Raw genomic sequence first — 18,687 nt, forward strand, 5'->3', positions numbered from 1 at the left:
ATGAGCATATGACACCAGAATAATGCAGTGAATATTTGACCGTTGTGATTTAGATGATGATGATGATGATTTGAGACTATAAAACATTAAAAAATAACTTTTTATTTTTTCTGTCTTTCAGGTGATGTTAAAGTACAAGGATAAGAAGTGGTATCAGCTCTGATGGCCATGCAGAGAGTCAGGGGGTCCTTGGTCTCGGGGCTGCACATCCCTCCCCAACCTTCTCCCTCTATTTCTCCTCCTCCTTTCTCTCTCAAAAATAAAGGTTGTGTCTGCTGTTCTCAAGTTCAACACCGCAGTGTTTCCTCAGTCATCCGACATCTCAGGTTGAGCTGAGGGGCTGAACAGAGAGTGAGAATGGAAGAAGCAGGAAGAGGGAAAGGAACGCTAGCAAAAACCTTCCATTTCTCTAGAAGGAATGTGAGCAGTTGAGCTCTCTTTCCTGTCACAAAGATGCTCCTTTCTGTTACAGGATAGGGGACTCAACATGAGTTCTGGCCATGTACCTTGCTCTCATCATCATCATCTGTGCTACCATTTTGTCACTGCCATTCTAATCTTAAAAAACAAAACAAAGAAAAAAAAAAAAACAGAAAAAGATTGTGATTATTTCTATAAATGAATGGGGTGAGAGTAGTTGAACGTTGAGCACAGTAAATGTTATGCCCATAGCATTGCCTGGTGTAATGCCTTCTGATTACATGGATTTAAATAAATAGCATGTCTAGTGACTTAGAAACCTAGAATTTACTACTTTTTTATTTCTTTTCCCCCCCCACATAGACTGAAGGCTATAGATGTGTGATGAAGTGTCATTCATTCCATCTCTAAAGGGCTGGTAATGTGCTGTAACAACCATATAGCATGTGATAATTTCTGCCAGATCATGGACTGACCAGTGCAAAATAGAATCATGCCGATCTTTCGTTTCAGTCCTTTTTCATAAAGGACGTGTTGGTTTACACTGATCAGAAATCCCTAGAAAGCTTTTGGTTTAGACACAGAACATGTGCATCCAAACAAATATTAGGGTAAATGAACTGAGCATGATCTAATCATCTGCTGAATATATGTAGTTTGAGTGGCTGCATATCATAAACTGGAGAAATATATCCTGGAGCATGTGTATTATTTTTGTCCATGTGGCGAAACTTGACAAAGACTTGACAAAAGTGTGAGGCATGACGTACAGTATGTGCCTTGTGATGACTACTGTAGTAGATTTCCTCACTAACTGGTGGAATGAACTCAAGAATGTTCTGTGGAAACTTTGTGGAGTTTTGCTCCTCCTCCCATTTTTCCCATGATGCTTCAGCTTCTCTGCTGTGCGACCCCTGAGACCCCTTAGAGCATCTCTGCAGTGAAACTGCTATACAGGCCTGGTTCTATTCAGCAGTCCTCAGGTGGAGGAAAGATAATATATTTCTCTTCTATTCATCTCCATTTCCCCCCCCAAAGTAACTTGATAAATGCATGCGTTTCATCCAGCTCAGAGAAGCGACTACAGCCATCTTTGTGTTTGCTGCAGAGGAAGTAAACAAGCACCACTAAGCAACTCCATGCCATTGGTCAACATTTCCTTAATCTGTACCTGAGAGGGGTTTCTCTTTTGCCTTTGCTTATCATGCAATTATGCTAACCTCGACCTATGTGTGCATCTGTGAGTCTTTGTGAACATACATATATGCAGGAGTATGTGTGTGCTCACGTATGGTTATAGAAATGCCATAGCACCTGATTTATTTTAAATTCTAAGTTAATACTTTTTTGATTATGTATGTGCTGAGTTTTTTTTCTCTTTTTTTTTTTCTTTATTTCGGTTTGTGAGGTGCAAGAAATTGCTGCTACTTGTTTATTTAGGAGCATTTTTTTGTTGTTCTCTATTTACCAATGAAGAATGATGCTTTTCTGTTCTTTTTCCAAATTGCTGCCAAATGTTGTAAATAGTTAGACATTTGAAGACAAATTTGAGAGTGCTAGCACAAAGCAATTGGGGATGGCGGCCATGTTTGTGTCTGACACCAAACAGTTGTTTAACTCTATCTCATCATCCAAACTGAGAGGGTCTGACCTGCTGTGATGCTTGTTATAGAGGATCTGAGAGAATGGTGTCATGACCTCCATAGAAATACATTGAGCTACTCCTTTGCTTGCCATGACATTTGTGTAAATACCTACCAAAATGGAGAATTTTCAGCGTTGAGCGAACTGAAAATTAATTATGCTACTGTGCTTAATATTATTATTTTTTTTTGTATAAGCTGTTGTGGTTTTGCACTATATGTTTTGTATTATAATGACATGGAAGTCATTTTATTGATATTTTTGTAGTTTGTTTTGTAACTATTTTTTGGCATTTGTTTCTTTTAGAAGGACCAAAACACGAGTAAGCAAGATACTGAGATGTGTTAATGGCAAGCTTCAAGTGGAGTCTCTTACTCTCAGATCTGTCTTCATTGTCAGTTCAATGATATAATATATTTATATATTTGGAATATTATATATATATATATATATATATATATATATATATATATATATATATATATATATACACACACACTTTTAATTTCAGATATTTACAAAGAAATACTTTTAGTATATTATTTAAAGAGAATGTCGCATTTTAAGATAATTGGTTGTATATATTCTCCCTGAATATCAAATTTAAACACTTAAAGGTGAGCGAACTGCTTGATTATGTGTAGATTGACGAGCTGCTTCAGCCTTGAAGCTCTGTGTGTCTGAGACTATGGGCCATTTCTGTATACTGTGTCCTACCAAGTTTTCTTGCACAAAAAAAGGCAGCATGATACTTAGTGTTTACAAATTTGAAACATTCATAATGTATACCCTTTAGACAAGATGTCTAATTTCTGAATCATGTTAGACAAGAGCAGATCCCATGTATCTTTTGTTTCTCAGTCAGGCATGGAGGAACATATTTAATGTGTGTTGTTACATTTTGAATTGTTCACCGTGAGCATACTCAGCCAATACAGTACTCCCTAAAGCCCATGCTCTTCTGTTTTCTGGGGAGAGGGTCTGTTTTCTTAATTGCCATGTTTGAAAGTTTCTGTGGGGTGCAGTTTTCCTCATTATAGCCAAGTTATTGTACAGTTTTATTAAGCAGAATTTCACATGGATGTTTGTCTTAATATGCTGCCACCTACAGTCTAGGAAATATGTTGATTATACATAACTGTGGATTGGAAAATAAATGTAAAGCAAACATTTGTTGGTGATTCTTTTGTTTTTAAGAATTTGTGTGTACTTCAGAGAAACAGCCTTCTTACAGGTGTTGGTCACAAAGCGCCATCATTTGCCCACTATGCTAGAGTACAGTTGAAATAAATGGTTGTTTTGTAATCTGGACTTTCAACTTTAAATTTTTTTTTTTTTTTTTTTTAAAGCCAAAGCAAGAAAATCAAACCGACTCCGTCCCATCAGCTTTTAACTTGATGCATACACGCTTACTCACTGTAAAGCATAGATCTCATGATAATTGAGTGTGTTCTGTTTTATACAAAATTTCAAGAGAGTATAACTCTTGCAAGGTACAAAAAATTATCAAGCATGGGTTCCCACCCTGTTTCCACTGTCAAACATGATTTCGAGACAAAATTATTTCCAGTTATTTCAGCCTCTGAACAGGTATTGGAAATTCAGCAATGAAAATCTTAAATAGAAAGAGCTCAGCAGAGCAGTTAGTAATCTGTTCAGAACCTCTGGTAAGGCGAATTGCAGTTGCAAAGGAAACATCTTGTCCATTTTGAAAAGATGAAGCCCACACAAATGGCTGCGATGGGAAGGCCTCCTTTGAAGTGCCCAAAGGAGGGCTTCCCATTGCAGCCATTTCTAGAGAGCCATTTCAAACTGAATTCATGAAAGAACTATTTTTTAAAGAGCCATTTGAAGTAAATGCTTTCATCATTCAATGTTTGAGCTTCAGCTATGGGTAGGACATCTAATCGTACTTTTTCTTAGAAAACATTCTGCTTCTTATTTTCTGTTTCTCAGAAAACATTCACTTCTTGCATCTGAACTCTCCGAGACCCAGTAGCTATGAGTCTGTGTAGCGGACTGCAGTGCACTCATTCACATCCCTCCTGTGTCACTTGTATGAGATTATAACATGCTGAGGAATCTATCCCCCCCACCAGAAAACTACAATGTTTCCCAAAAAAAAAACACCATAACTATAGGTTCAAAATTGGTGTATCCCAAAACTTCAAGCCCAAAACTATCAGCAAGACTCTAAGGACAATTCCAGCCAGATGACAGCTATTTTGCTGCATACTATCTATTTCAACTGGCCAAGAGTACCAAACCTGCTAACTTGGGCCCTGCCTGGGGGCCTAGAAAATATATATCCTGCCTGTCCTCCCTGCATATGCCAAGCACATGAAGCATTACTGAAGTACCACTTGACCTGAAGGTCAAAGGCATATCAGCCCATGGCATGGGGTAACTGGCACTGGCATGCCCAAGCCCAAACCTCAGCCAGTAGCCTGGCTTCTTGCTCAAGCCTTGAGGAAAAATGTCTTTTGCCATGGCCAAGAAACCCCTCAACCTGACCCCTGCTAACCCCCAGAAAAAGAGTGATTGGTGGCCTGAGGGGTTTCCCAGTGGCCAGCCAATTGGACAAGTTTTTCACTCATCAAAAAAAGAGAAAAATCTCAGTCAGAGGGGGGCCTTCCCTTTGTTCACTGGATCAACAGTACTGTTCACTGTGCTGCCCAAAAAAGTCCCTTCAACCCCAACAGCACACAACACAGTGTTTTTTTTTTAATGTGAAAAATCAGCTCCCGGAGCATCTAAATATTTCACCACTGGCTTCACCGCTAGAGGGCTGTCACTCACCATCTATGAGTGTGACTGCTCCGCCTGTAATTAGCAGCCTCCGCCAGCCTCCAGCTCCAGCTGGACAGCTTTCAGACCACACATAAGCTTGGCATACTACATCAACTACGAAGTGGGTGGTCAAAACAATAACAAGGTAATACAAAAGTCCTTATGCTATGAAATTTGTGTTTCTATGGAATCTTTTTCCCCCCTCACATGACTCGTGTTTCTAAAGGAGGAAATTTACTTTCTATTAGAAAATGGTGCAATATTGGAAAATTTCCAAGGATCAAAGTCAACAGGGCTTCTTTACCTGATATTTCCTTGTTACCATGAAAAGTAGTTTACTACATCCCATCTTGAATTGATGAACAGACATTTAAGGAAATACAATTTCAAAATTTTATTTGTGTGTGTGAAGGCAGGATTAGCCTTGTAAGATCATGACATACCTTTACATAGATGACTGGTTAGTTGTAGTTTGTCCCAGGGATTAGACTCTGAAGATGCTATATTCATGGGACTGGAGTTGAATTCCATTTCCATGTGCACAAACCTGTAACAGGGGCTCATTCTGTCTCTTGTGAGCTTCTACTAAGAACAAGGCTTTATGAACTGGATTTTATCGATTCACCTCAGTGCTAATCACAATTTCCAATCCCTGTCACAGTGACTTGTACATGCACATCAGCATGCACATCCCAGGTATACTGAATACAGGCATGGACCTGCTGTCAAGGGGTAAATCCACTATATGGAGAGTGGCATCTTCACCCGTTGATAGCAGAAATGCATGGAAGAAATATAGACAGCTCACTGCATAAATGCCCCCTGCACAAGTCCACCAATGACCCATGCTTCATGCTTTTCCTCCACTTTCCGTGTTGACCCAGGATAGGCTCTGGATCCATCGTAACATTTATCAGGATAAAGTAATTACTGAAGACAGATAAATGAATGAATGAATGAATGAATTAATATTTCTATGTAATGTTGCTGCATTAACTTATTTCTTTTCACTTTTTAATTCATTACATTCTAATCAGAAACACAGTATATGCAAGGAACATTTATTGTCTGCATAAAAAAATTAAACTAGCATAATATTAATATAATTAATCTAGGATACATCAAACACTTACTCTCCAACCTTTGAACAACTACAAATACAACAACAACAAAAAAACAGCCCACTACAGCAGTGGAAAATTTGCCTAATTTCACTTAAAATTGAGGACTTGGCAATCTGACCAGCTTTTTTAAAGCTGTTGAGCACAATTCTGTTTTGACTGGTCAGAGTAACCTGGGCTTTAGGTAAAAGTTGTCTTGTAACCAGCATAAGATTAATAAACTTTGAAGCTTTGCCTGTTTATTCATGCCATTCATTGACTGCTGCTGGATACAGTGTTAATTGGGGCATTTTTTTATAGAACACGCACATATAATATGTATATATAAAAGCAATAAAGTTCACAGCATATTAGAGCTGCATGATTATTGCCAAAATGATAATCCCGATTACTGTGATCAATATTGAGATCTCGATTATTTATCACGATTATTAATTGATTTTAGTGACAACATATTTCTATTGCATTTTCACATTTATTAAGTTTTCTCATGCCACAATATAACACACAAGTAGGCATGAGAATACTTGACGTGGTCAATTATGACAGAATTTAGGAACATAGTGTTAGCCATGAAAATTAATTTACCTTCTGAATGTAATATTTTTGCAATATATATTGTGTATATATCTGAATAATTTCACATAGGATGTGATTGGGTGAGTTCATTTACCCGTCAGATGGGAAGCGCTGGAGTTTAATGGTGTTCATTACTGACGCTCCGATCAGGATTTTTACAGCCGAACACAAAAATGATCCATATTAGGAAAAAGGCTAATAGCTTTCTAAGGAAATAGCTTACTAAGCTTAATGGAAAATTGATATTAAATGCAACCCATAGTAATTAAACATTATTTCATTTCTCATTTTATTTATATTTAATGAATTTTTATAATATCTATATCTATCTATCTATATCTATCTATCTGTCTATCTATCTATCTATCTATCTATGTATATATATATATATATATATATATATATATATATATATATATATATATATATATATATATATATAATAATTTATTTATAACTAAGCACATTTTTTGTCTTTACATTTTAGTAGTTTTAAATGGTAAATGGTCTCATTCACTCACACGCCAGTGGTAGCAGAGCTGCCATGCACGGCGCTAAATTGCCATCGGGAGCAACTTGAGGTTCAGTGTCTTGCCCAAGGACACTTCGGCATGTGGAGCCAACCCTACGATTAGTGGACAACCCGCTCTACCAACTGAGCCACAGTCGTTTTATTTTTGTTTGTTTATCAGTTTTAGATTGGTTTCCCCAGTACATTGTCCATGTCTGCTGATAATATTGTGTTTTGGGGGATTAAATCAAAACATGGAAACTGGAGTTGACTTTTCTAGTGATATCTGGCAACCGTGATTTTAAATTAACTGAATTAGAGTTAGTTAAAGGAGAACAGTAGCGTGCTGTATGTTTACAGACTGAACAGTTGCTACTCTTGATTATGATTGGTGAGGAATTTTTAAAGAAATAAGTTTGAATTAAACCCACCTTGTAGCGTTAGCATTATTATTAATTTACTCCGTGCGAAACCGCTGTGTCTACACGAGCAGGTGCAGGTTCAGGTCATTTTGCGGGATCAATAAAAGGTGGCGGTTTGTGAGATCGGGAAGTTGAAACAGATGATGTTCAGTTTTACTTTTGTCATCATAATAGCTTCTCTGCAGTATTTCCACACTTGTTCGGTTGACTGAGGTGATGAAAAGCAGTGTGAAAGTAACTGTTGCTCGGTGTAGATGCATTTTGGACTTCCTGTAGTTTTTATCCCAATTGTATTATAGAACTCCGAACAGGTCACTCGCACCGGTGCGAATAAATATTTATTCACAGTCGCACAAAATACTTTTTAGTCACAGATGTGAGTGAAATGGTCGCACTGTAGAGCCCTGAGTTTATCTGCAAAGTTTTTACCCGTTCGGTGTGATGACGTTTAATGTCCCCAACAACCTCTGTAGTGCCATTTAGCATCATGTTAATGTCATGTTAATGTCATGATTTCTCCTCGCGCAAAGCGCTGGAGCTCGAAGCGAAACTGGCAGCTCGAGGGCTAAAATGCCAAACCCGTTTCGGGGTTTTGGCACTACAAAATGACGTCATCCCTGCGCCGCTCTATGGTGATAGGCTGTAAGTGTAGGAAGCGCTTGATTTGATCTGTAGCGGAGTTTTCTATTAGCGGAGTACGAACTTTAAACGTTAATATCGCAGTCGATCATGTTCATTTAATCATGGGCAGTCAAAATCGTAATCTCGATCGATAACCGATTAATTGTGCAGCCCTACAGCATATAGATTGTGATGTGCAAGGTCAATGGACTGTACACTTCAGAAGGCTGTCCATGACTTGGCCTTTAGGCTACATAACCAACTGCTCTGCTACAATCAAGTGTAACACTATAAATATAACATGACAACATGCATACAGATGAGGGTTGGCCTGAAAGATTTTAAACAAAATAAATAATTCACCATAACCACATCACTAACTGAAGTGCAAATGTAACGTTGTGGGTGTGTGAAATGCAGTGACACATAAACTGACAGACAAAATGATCAATGACAGGGTGGTGTGATAAGGCCTGACACAAAGCATTAGTTATTTTCCAATAACAGCATGTCCTGATGTGTTTTATTCCACTTAAACCCAGTAATTAAAGAATGGCACATAATTAAAGAATTGCATATATATTTTCTTTGTTTAAAGTGAAGTCGCATGTGTGTGAAACAAGAACTAAATGCAGGTAGAAACTAAAGTCGTGAGTGGTGACCTGAAGAATGTTGTACCACATGCCCCATAGGATTGGTCTTAGGAATCATTTAAGCAAATTATTTGTATTTATCACTTTAGTGACACCTAGTTTGCATAGAAATAAGAACATTTTTATTCAAATGTTGCTTGTCACTTGCTGCTGTTGCTGAAATTACAGCTCCGTGTCATGCATGTACGACGCGGTGATGTAATGACGTGTGCTGTTAATCGATCTATGTTCTATAAAATGTAAAACAGGAACATGAAAGGAATATTCTAAAAGCAACTCATGTAAACACCTTAATCACAACATTGTCCTATTCAGAATAAGGGCAATAATTAGATTATTGCTGTCCATGTAAACGTAGTAATTACCTATGCAGACTTTTTAAATTCATAAACAGCTATATAAAACACTACATGAAAGGTAATATTTGAAAAATCATAATAGGTGCACATTTAATTATATCTGATCGGTGTATAATTAAACAAATTATCAGATTAGGGCAGATCTTTTATGCATTTGCGTAATTAACAAAAACGTAAATTAACTCATAGCTTTGCTGCAAGAGTTTTCCAAGTCTGAGGTTAATCACTCTGTACAGGTCCCCTCTCCCTTCAAAAATACATTGATTTAATCTTTTTGGTCAGCAAATAAGACACCCGTACATGAAAATCTCTCAGTGTGTACTCAAGCAGCAGTACTATTAAGGAAACAGGTCTTCATTTGTTATAGTTTTGAAAATGTTTCACTTCTCATCCGAGTGTTTACACCTGCCGTCGAACAATAAACTCGAGCTAGCCTAGTGGCTTTGCTTGTCTGCTAATACAGTGGTTTTCAAAGTGGGGACCGCCAGGGGGCGCCCGGGGGTCCTCAACAATTTGGTGTGAAAAATAAATTCTCACTCTCAGACAACCACACACACACAATCAATTCCTAATATAATGTAATGTAAAGATGTAAGATGTAATTATTAATAAAAAAGGGGGGGGGGTCATATTCAGAAGTCTGTATTTTAAATGTATTTTAAAGACATCTTCCAAAAGGGGAAAAGTTTGGGAACCCCTGTGCTAATAGATGGTTAAAACGACAAAAGAGAGAGAGAGAGAGAGAGAGAGAGAGAGAGAGAGAGAGAGAGAGAGAGAGAGAGAGAGAGAGAGAGAGAGAGAGAGAGAGAGACTGAAAACATCGGATAGTTGCATTTCCTCGCGTGGCCTCTAAGAGGCGCTGTGGAGTAAAAAAAAAAAACAGACAGAGACGCAACCTCGCTTCAGTTCAGCCTCAGACTGATAATGAGACAGAAACAGACACAGCAAGTTCAGTTGACGCGACGAGGCAGCAGAGCTACTTTCCATGTGTTTCTGCCTTTGTGTTAGAGACTGAGAGGAGCTGCTGGCTTTGTTCTGTAATAATTACAAAACTATCTGCACTGCGTGAAGACATGCAGCGGTCCCCGTTAAAACAGTTCTCAGTGGCTAATTGAGTGCAAACTCGGACATTTTCAATGACACTTTGGAAACGCCAATGCTGTTTACACCTGAATGCTGTTGGACACGGGAGGTGTGTTTGAAAGGGACACTTTTGCGAAGGTAAATACGTCCTCAGCGATGGAGAACGTCCCCAGCTTGTGTTTAGGGTAAAATGCCAGCAGCGTTTGCAACTTTTTACCTGCAGTGGGAAGTTTGTAGCTAAACTTTCATCTTGCGTTTGCATCCTCGATTGAAAATGTAGCCGCTTTGGCATGATTCAGAGGCGCAACAACAACAACCTGGCTTTCCCACTGGTTTTGTTTTGGAAACACACACTTTCCTTCCAGAGACGGACTCTCACGGATTCACGCCTTGGCAAACTCCACTTCCCACAAAGGACGAGGAGGATAATGGACATACAGCAGCTCTTCTAACTGGACTTTTCGGAGTAATAGTAGTAATGATGATGAGCAGCGGTCCAGCTATCGTCTTTGAGTGGCTGAAAACCCTGCAGCTGACCCAGTATGTCGAGGCGTTCGTAGATAACGGCTACGACGACCTGGAGGTGTGTAAGCAGATCGGAGAGCCTGACCTGGACGCCATCGGTGTGTTTCTCCCACATCACAGGCTCAAAGTTCTCCGAGCAGTGCAGAGACTGAGAGAGGAGGACAAGAAGCTGGCCCCTGGTCTTTACTTCACCTTAGAGCCCCTTCCAGATGTCTCCAGTGGCTATGACAGTAAAGCCAGTGGGTCCCATTGGGACAGAGAAGGACTTGAGCTGTCCAATAACAATAATCTGCTGCTCGGAGGCCCTCCAGATCCAATGTCCTACCCGAAACTCAAGCTGAAGATCCTGATCCGAGATAAGCTGATCAAGGATGGGATAGACCTGAGTAAACCCCCTTACTCATTTAAGGTGTGTACATGATTACAGCATGGCTGCTTTAATAGCATGCACCTAATTATTTCACACAATTGTTATAAAACCTACCTGATAGTGATTGTTACACTACATCTTTTATATGAGGAAACTTTTTTTTTTTGTAGTATATAAGTCTTAAGGGAGGCATGGTGACTTAGTGGGTAGCACATTTGCTTCACATGTTCGGGGTCCAATTCCTGCCTCTGCCTCTACCTTTTTCTGTACATCTGCATGTGAAGCCTTTGTACATCTTCTGTAGCTCATGACATTGCTAATTATCTCTTACTCTATGTGGAGCTATGATTTATTTGTAAAACTTCAATAAAACACCACATTATGACCAGTGTACAGGAGGCCAGATTTCAGCTGTACCTCTTTAGAGAGCTTCACATACTGTCACTATTACCCCAGGTGGAATGTAGTGGGCATGGCGGTGTTTCCCAAACTGATCCCCCAAACTCCCGAGATGGGCTGTATTTTTCCTGCTTCTCAAACATTTCCAAACATTCCTGTATGTACCATGTAGAAGTGTTCCTGATCGCTTGGTTCAAGTGTGTTTGAAGCTGCACGGAGGAAGAAATGTGGTGCCTGAGGATCGGTTTTGGAAAGCACTGTTGTACAGTAATCACACACTCTACACCGGCCGGAGACGCAAATACAGATGGTCTAGTGATAGGCCTTGCATATCTGGCTGTCTAAATTTAGCACATCATTCGTTAGAAGACTGGGGTTTTGGGAGGTAGCGCTGTCATGTTTTTAATCAATAAGCCAGCGCACACAGACGATCTATTAAGCACATTTAATACTGACATTACATGGTCATCACAATGAAACTTGTCTACTTGGTGAAAGCCGACTTGGTTATAGGATTTTTTTTGTTTATATACAGAGTTGATTTAGTTGGCAGTCTGATATATTTAATCTGGCAACTATGCTGGCTGGTTATTATCTAATACTGTATATATCTGTGCAAAGTGAATCACAAATGTATTGAAATGTGTATATTTTGTAATATGCTATATTATGGTGCCTGGATGGGTTCGTCCAAAAGCTATTACATGCCTCTCGTTAGTGCTAGCTGAAGGTTGATCAGGTGCAGGCAGATATCACACTATTGCTTTTGTAACATACAGAGTAAGGACTTCTTAGCAATGTGCTTTCCATCTCACTGCAGTGTGTGAGCTAAATAAACCATTGCCACTGAAATTCAGGATATCAACCTGTGGCAGCATGGGACCTCAGTGAGAGCTTGTCATGCTACAGAACAGAGCTTTCAATGGACTCATCCCATGCTTTTGTTCCCAGGCTGGGCAGTGCTTCTGCTCCGCTTCTTATCAGCACATTTATCAGAGTGGCTGGTCTCTGGTGACAGATGGCTGTAAATGGCTTTATTGGGGTTTGAGCATTACCCCAGAGAGCCATTTAAACTTCACATTGAATGCCAATGACATGCAGATCTCACCAGTCCTCATTATTTGTCACGTTTGGCCATGTTTTCAGTGTGCTTTCCGCTTTTTTTGATGTCATACTATTTGGACAGCTTTTGTTGTTGAGGACATTAGTTGAAGAGTCAGCTTAGATAAAACAGAGATGTCTTATCTAAAGCTATTTTACTCTGCTGAGATTTGTTGAAAGATGAGTGTAATTAGTAGGTGGGAATATAGTTTCTCTGGCTGTTTTTCTGTTCGTTTGTATTGTTCTGTCTTTGTTGGGGACATACATTAATCATAAGCAGATGGAAGTTCTTTCTGGTGTGTTTGACTCCAGATCTCCACAGCTATGTGCCCTTCTGTCATAAAACCGAAGTCTGTCACAGTTCATGAATCCTTTGTCTTCTACCTAAGGACCCAGCATGTAACAGGAGGGCGGGAGCTTCAGACTCAGATCTCCCTTAATTAAAACCACGTTTTCCTGATTAAGGAGAAGAAATGTCTAAACAATACCCCTTCACACACTATTAACATTTTGTCATGCGTTTGATTAAAGCCATATTTGGACATTATTGTAAGTTTGTGTTTAGGCTTTCTTTGTTTTCACTGTTCTATGTAAATCCAGTTCTGTGTCAGCATTTTAAGAGTTCATATTGAACTCTACTCAAGAATCAACCACAATCTGGGTCGGCTCAGTTTTGAGACCAGGATGTGAGACAGAAACAGATGCGTAGTCAACGGCTTAGATGTATTGTCTGGAGTTTCAAGGATTGTGAGCATTTAAAATGTGAGGACTATATTGCTATATTATTTCACTTTATTATGTTGCATCTGTGACCTTTTTTCAGTTTCTATGCATTTAAAGCAATTTATTAATTAATATCTCTTGACAGAATGTTTTGAAAGCATAGTTTGCCCTATTTTTAGTGTCACAAGGCAACGCCTTTGAACAGGACACTTGTTTCCTAAGATGGACCCAGGAAAACTTTTTTTTTAAATCACAAGCAAATATAAATGATCTTTTAATAGAGTTGTCTTTTTTATAAGCTGTTTTTACAATTAATAAAAAAAAAAGAATTTTATTGAAGGTTTGATTAATATCTGTATTTGCTATGAAATAGACATTGACGCTGGTATGGCAATAAATGTCAAATCAGCTTTAAAAGAATATTTAGTTGTTATGCCACTGAGTAGTGGAGGCATAATGTTTTCGGGTCGTTTATTTGTCCGAGATTCTCATTAGCGTGATATGTGGAATTATCATTGTAACTAACAAATGGACTTTTGGAATTGATCCAAACACAATCAAGGCCACAGCAAATGTCTGAAATAGTTTTTCTTCAATAGCTTCCTTCCTGTTTGATGCATATTTTAAGGGTATTTCAGACACAGAATTTTGTAACAAGAAGGGCTAGACTTGTTGATGGCAGAGGCATCCCAGTCGACACTGTTGGCACTGAGCTGTTCTTGTTATTTATATCAGGGGGGAAAAAACTACATGGTGCTTATGTTTCATTATGTTTAATAAAAAAAAATAAAAAAACAGCATAGTCAGGTCATTAATAAAGTTGGTGTGTATGTGTGTGTGTGTGTGTGTGTGTGTGTGTGTGTGTGTATATATATATATATTTTACATACATATTACATACATACATACATACATACATACATGTATGTGTGTATATAGTAGGGTCCACAGAGTCTAAATTCAGTAATGGTAGTAATATTGAGAGTATTACACAGTCTAACAGCCTTTATGTTAATTTGAGGTTCTAAATGTCCCTCTGTCTATTCTCACTAGCCCTAATGATAATGTTTGTTTTATTTGTAAGCTACGGGTCGTGTTTAGCGTGTTCAGTAAACAGTGATTTTGGAGCCATCTGCAACAAAGAAACAGAAAGACTGCGCTAAATCACTGCCTGTACTGTAGTGATGCTGCTGTTTTTGCTGCTGGGATTTTATCTGTGCTTTTTGCACTTTGTGCAAGGCTCTTTTCCAACAGATTTTTTCTTCTTTAGTATAAAAAATGGTGAGCCCCTTCTTTTTTTTTCCTGCATAGCTACTGAGCCATCATTGATCTTAACAACACCTTACAGATTTGTCTGTTGTGATATGGAAAAAAAGACAGACGGCGCCTCTGTAAAGTTCCAGACTCTTACTGCTGAGAGAGTACAGGCTCACTGCTGTGTAATCTTCAGAAAAGTTTCAGACTTTAATAAATTGCTAAGTGCTGGAAAAACTGCACTTTGTGACCTACATCTGACCTTTTATTTTTATTTGAACTGAGGGAGTTGATTTGTATTAGTCTGGAACATTTCATAATTTGAGTTATTCCGGTTTTTGCACAGTAATGGGAGCAGAGCCATTTTAGAAAAAGGGTTGTATGGATTATTGAAAGGACAAACCACTAACATTTTGATATAGCATGGTGCCTTGTTTGTCATTAAATCTGAATGAATTGGTTCCCCCTTCAGCCTGGGCCAGCAGATCAGTGATGAAGATGAAGCATAGGTTAATCGTTTGTCTAAGCTGCTCATTCATGCACTTATTTAATCAGCCAGTTATGTGGCATCAGCAAAATGCATACACTGCTGTGAAAAAGTATTTGCCCCCATCCTGATTTCTTTTGTCTCGTACAAAATTGTTTCAGGAATTAAAATAAAACAAAGGCAACCTGAGTAAACACAAAATATGGTTTTTAAATGATAATGTTATTTATTGAAGCCAAAAAGTTATCCTATACCAACTGGGCCTGTATGAAAATGTATTTGCCCCATGGTTACTAATTCCCCAAGTCTATTAAACTGCACTAGATGCAACCAGGCCTGATAACTGCAAACCCTGTTCAATCAAATCAACACTTAAATAGAACTTAATAGAACTTTTGCCCAGAAAGACACTGGGCAAAAAAATGGTGGTGATGTGAAAACCACTGCTAACCCAGAAGAACATTAAGGCTTGTCTGAATTTTGGCAAAACACATCTTGATGATCCTCAAACCTTTTGGGAGAATGTTCTGTGGACTGATGAGTCAAAAGTGGAACTGTTTGGAAGACAGGGTTCCCGTTACATCTGGAGTAAACCAATCTCAGAATTCCACGAAAAGAACATTATACCTACGGTCAAGCATGGTAGTGGAAGTGTGATGCTGTGGGGTGGGGATGCCATGTGATATGTGGATGCTTTGCTGCTGCAGGGTCTGGGCAACTTGTAATAATTGAGGGAAACATGAATTCTGCTCTCTACCAGAAAATCCTAAAGGAGAGTCTTCAGTCCGTAAGTTGAAACTTAAGCGCAAGTGGATTATGCAGCAAGACAATGTCCTAGACCTAGAAGTAAGTGAAAGACTGATCTCCAGTTATCAGAAGCATTTGGTTGCAGTTATTGCTGCTAAAGGTGGCACAACCAGATTTTATGTTTAAGCGGGAAATTAGTTCTTCACATTGGTGAAAGGTGTTGGATAACTTTTTTTTGCTTCAATAAAATAAATTTAACCGTATTGTGTGTTTTTCTCAGGTTGCCTTTGTTTTATGTTGTATTTCGTTTGAAGCTCTAAAACTATTTAGTATGAGATACACACACAAAAACAGAAGAAATCTTTTTCACAGCACTGTATATCATGCAGATGCCCACTAGCCTCAAGGTTCGATGTCTTGTAAATGGTCTGCACTTATATAGTGCTTTTATCCAAAAAAATGTTTTTATCCTGTCTCTCATTCACATTCTCATCCGCTTTTATTCTGTCTCTCATTCACCCATTCACACACACACCAATGGTAGCAGAGCTGCCATGCAACTTTCCATCAGTAGCAACTTGGGGTTCAGTGTCTTGCCCAAGAACACTTCGGCACATGGAGTCACGTGGGCCGGGAATCGAACCGCCAACCCTCCGATTAGTAGACAACCCACCTGAGCCACAGCTGCCCGTCTTGTGCTTTTTGAGATGCTTTTCTGCTCATTACAGTTGTACAGAGAGGTTATTTGAAGTACCGTAGACTTCCGGTCAGTGCAAACCAGTATGCACATTCTCCTCTGACCCTGCTTATTAATAAGGCCTTTTCACCCGCAGAACTGACATAGTTTTTAAGCCACTAGTGGCGGAGGCATTATATTTTCAAATTGTCCATCGGTCTGGAATTCTCATTAACATCATATCTCAAGGTTGAGTGGTTGAAGGTTTGTAGGATTTATATGGAATTATCATTAATTCCATCCATAATATCAACAAACATGAATTGATCCAAATACTTTTTCTTCAATGGCTTTCTTCCTGTTTATCATACAGAAATGTTATTTACACATTCATATTCAAGAACTCAAGGCCGATTTTCTGTGAGTGGTTGAATGTTTGTAGGATTTAGATGGAAGTATCATTGTAACCAGCAGTTGAACTGATTAGATTTTGGAATTGATCCAGTGTCACAGGAATAGCTTCGATAGCTTTTTTCCTGTTTGAAGTACAGTACTATGCAAAAGTCTTAGGCACCCAATTTTTTTTTTTAGTACAAACTTTGTTTGTACTATAGATTGGTATAGATTTTTATTTTATGACTTCTACATTATCGAGTCAGTACAAAAACATTTTAGATTCCCAAACATTAGTTTTCCAGCATAAAATTAAATGTTACAGAAAAACTGTTTGTATGTCAGTAAACAAAGCAGCATGTTAAGTGGTAAGAGACACTTTTCAGACAAAAACACAATGAAGGCTGCTGGGTTTTGCTGCAAAAATAAGAAGCAAGTGCAACAGTCAAAGTCTCCAGAAGAACCGTGTCTGGTTCTGCAAGAAGCTCAATAAAACTTACAGCTCATTTCCTTATAAAACTGCACAGATTCTACCTGAGACAACCTTTTTTTTTTTTTTTCTTTAAGCAAACGGTCACCACAACTGATATTGCCTTTGTTTAATTTATTACTGTTTACTGCTCTTTATAGTATTTTTATTTTTTATTTTTTTTAATTGAGAAACATTTCATTTCACTATCTTTGCTCTACTGCATTTCTTTGCATGTGTCTAAGACTTTTGCACAGTACTGTATATTTTAAGGGTATTTGAGACATAAACATTAGACACTCTATACAAGATTTCACAGTGTTTTTGTGATTGTTGTGGCCGAAATGCTTGATTTTGCGGCACTTTTTTTTTTTTTTTTTTTTGTACCCCTTTTTTTTTTTCAGAAAATTACTTGAATTGGCAAAAATTGCAATTGCATGAAATTGTTTTGCGCAGTGTTTCACAGGGATGTTTGTTGGTAAATGAGACCTTTTAGCTGTACTCCTATAGCTGTACACCCTATAGGGTGCTTCGGCTAATTGCGCTTTGTGATGACGTCACTTGACGTGTCTTGTCCCAAATCTGTGGAAAATCTGAGGTAATTTTGAATAATCGCAAGCTCCTGCAAATGTTTTTGATTTTGCATTCATTTCAGTGATCGCAAAATTGCAAAATCCTGGAGGGACTGATTCGAACAAGAAGGACTAGACACGTGACCGAGGCATCCCCCATCAACACCATGGCATTGAGTTCTACTTATTTGATTATCACACCATTCTGTGTAAATTCTAGAGACTGTTGTGTGTGTGTGTGTGTGTGTGTGTGTGTGTGTGTGTGAGAATCCCGTGAGATCAGCAGTTTATGAAATACTCATACCTGTTACCAACAATAATGCCATGGTCAAAGTCACAGAGATCACATTTTTCCCCATTCATGTGTTTGACATGAACGGTAACTGAAGCACTTGACCTGTATCTGCATGATTTTATGCATTGTGCTGCTGCCACAGATGTCAAGGTATTTCTAGTAACATGGCCAGTGGGTGTATATGCTGCCTATTTAAACGTTTCTCAGAACAGACTTGATTTGCATGTGAATGGTGGAATAAAGTTGATGTGATGTGTAACAATAGAATGTATGATTTGTTATATGTCTATAATGTGAGCTTTGCCAATGTGAAATGTAGGGAAACCACGCAGTTAAATAAATGAATCTATGGTGAGTGCGCACACTGGGTTAAATTCTCCTGGGATAATCTGCTAAGAAGTTGAACTGGGGGTCAGTGTGCACAGCTGTGTCTATGGTAATGCTGAAATTAGTGCACTGCCTTTGCTGCAACA

The 18,687-nt window shown here is 38.5% G+C and overlaps 2 protein-coding genes across 7 annotated transcripts in view; both read left to right on the forward strand.

Moving 5' to 3' along the window:
* stxbp5b (syntaxin binding protein 5b (tomosyn)) overlaps positions 1–3,236 on the forward strand; it is a 32,989-nt gene extending 29,753 nt beyond the window's left edge. For all 6 annotated transcript variants that reach the window (XM_017476365.3, XM_017476368.3, XM_017476367.3 and 3 more), the window contains one exon: positions 122–3,236. In XM_017476365.3, the coding sequence (XP_017331854.1) occupies positions 122–163 (42 nt within the window). In that variant the 3' untranslated portion in view covers positions 164–3,236. The remainder of the gene's footprint in view (positions 1–121) is intronic.
* Positions 3,237–10,025: 6,789 nt separating this feature from the next.
* The window catches only part of sash1b (SAM and SH3 domain containing 1b), a 76,235-nt gene continuing 67,573 nt past the window's right edge, over positions 10,026–18,687 (forward strand). Inside the window, exon 1 of the mRNA XM_017477160.3 lies at positions 10,026–11,137. Within this exon, the coding sequence (XP_017332649.1) occupies positions 10,682–11,137 (456 nt within the window). The 5' untranslated portion in view covers positions 10,026–10,681. The remainder of the gene's footprint in view (positions 11,138–18,687) is intronic.

The sequence above is a fragment of the Ictalurus punctatus genome, chromosome 9 (assembly GCF_001660625.3).
Source record: "Ictalurus punctatus breed USDA103 chromosome 9, Coco_2.0, whole genome shotgun sequence".
NCBI classification, from domain to species: Eukaryota; Metazoa; Chordata; class Actinopteri; order Siluriformes; family Ictaluridae; genus Ictalurus; species Ictalurus punctatus.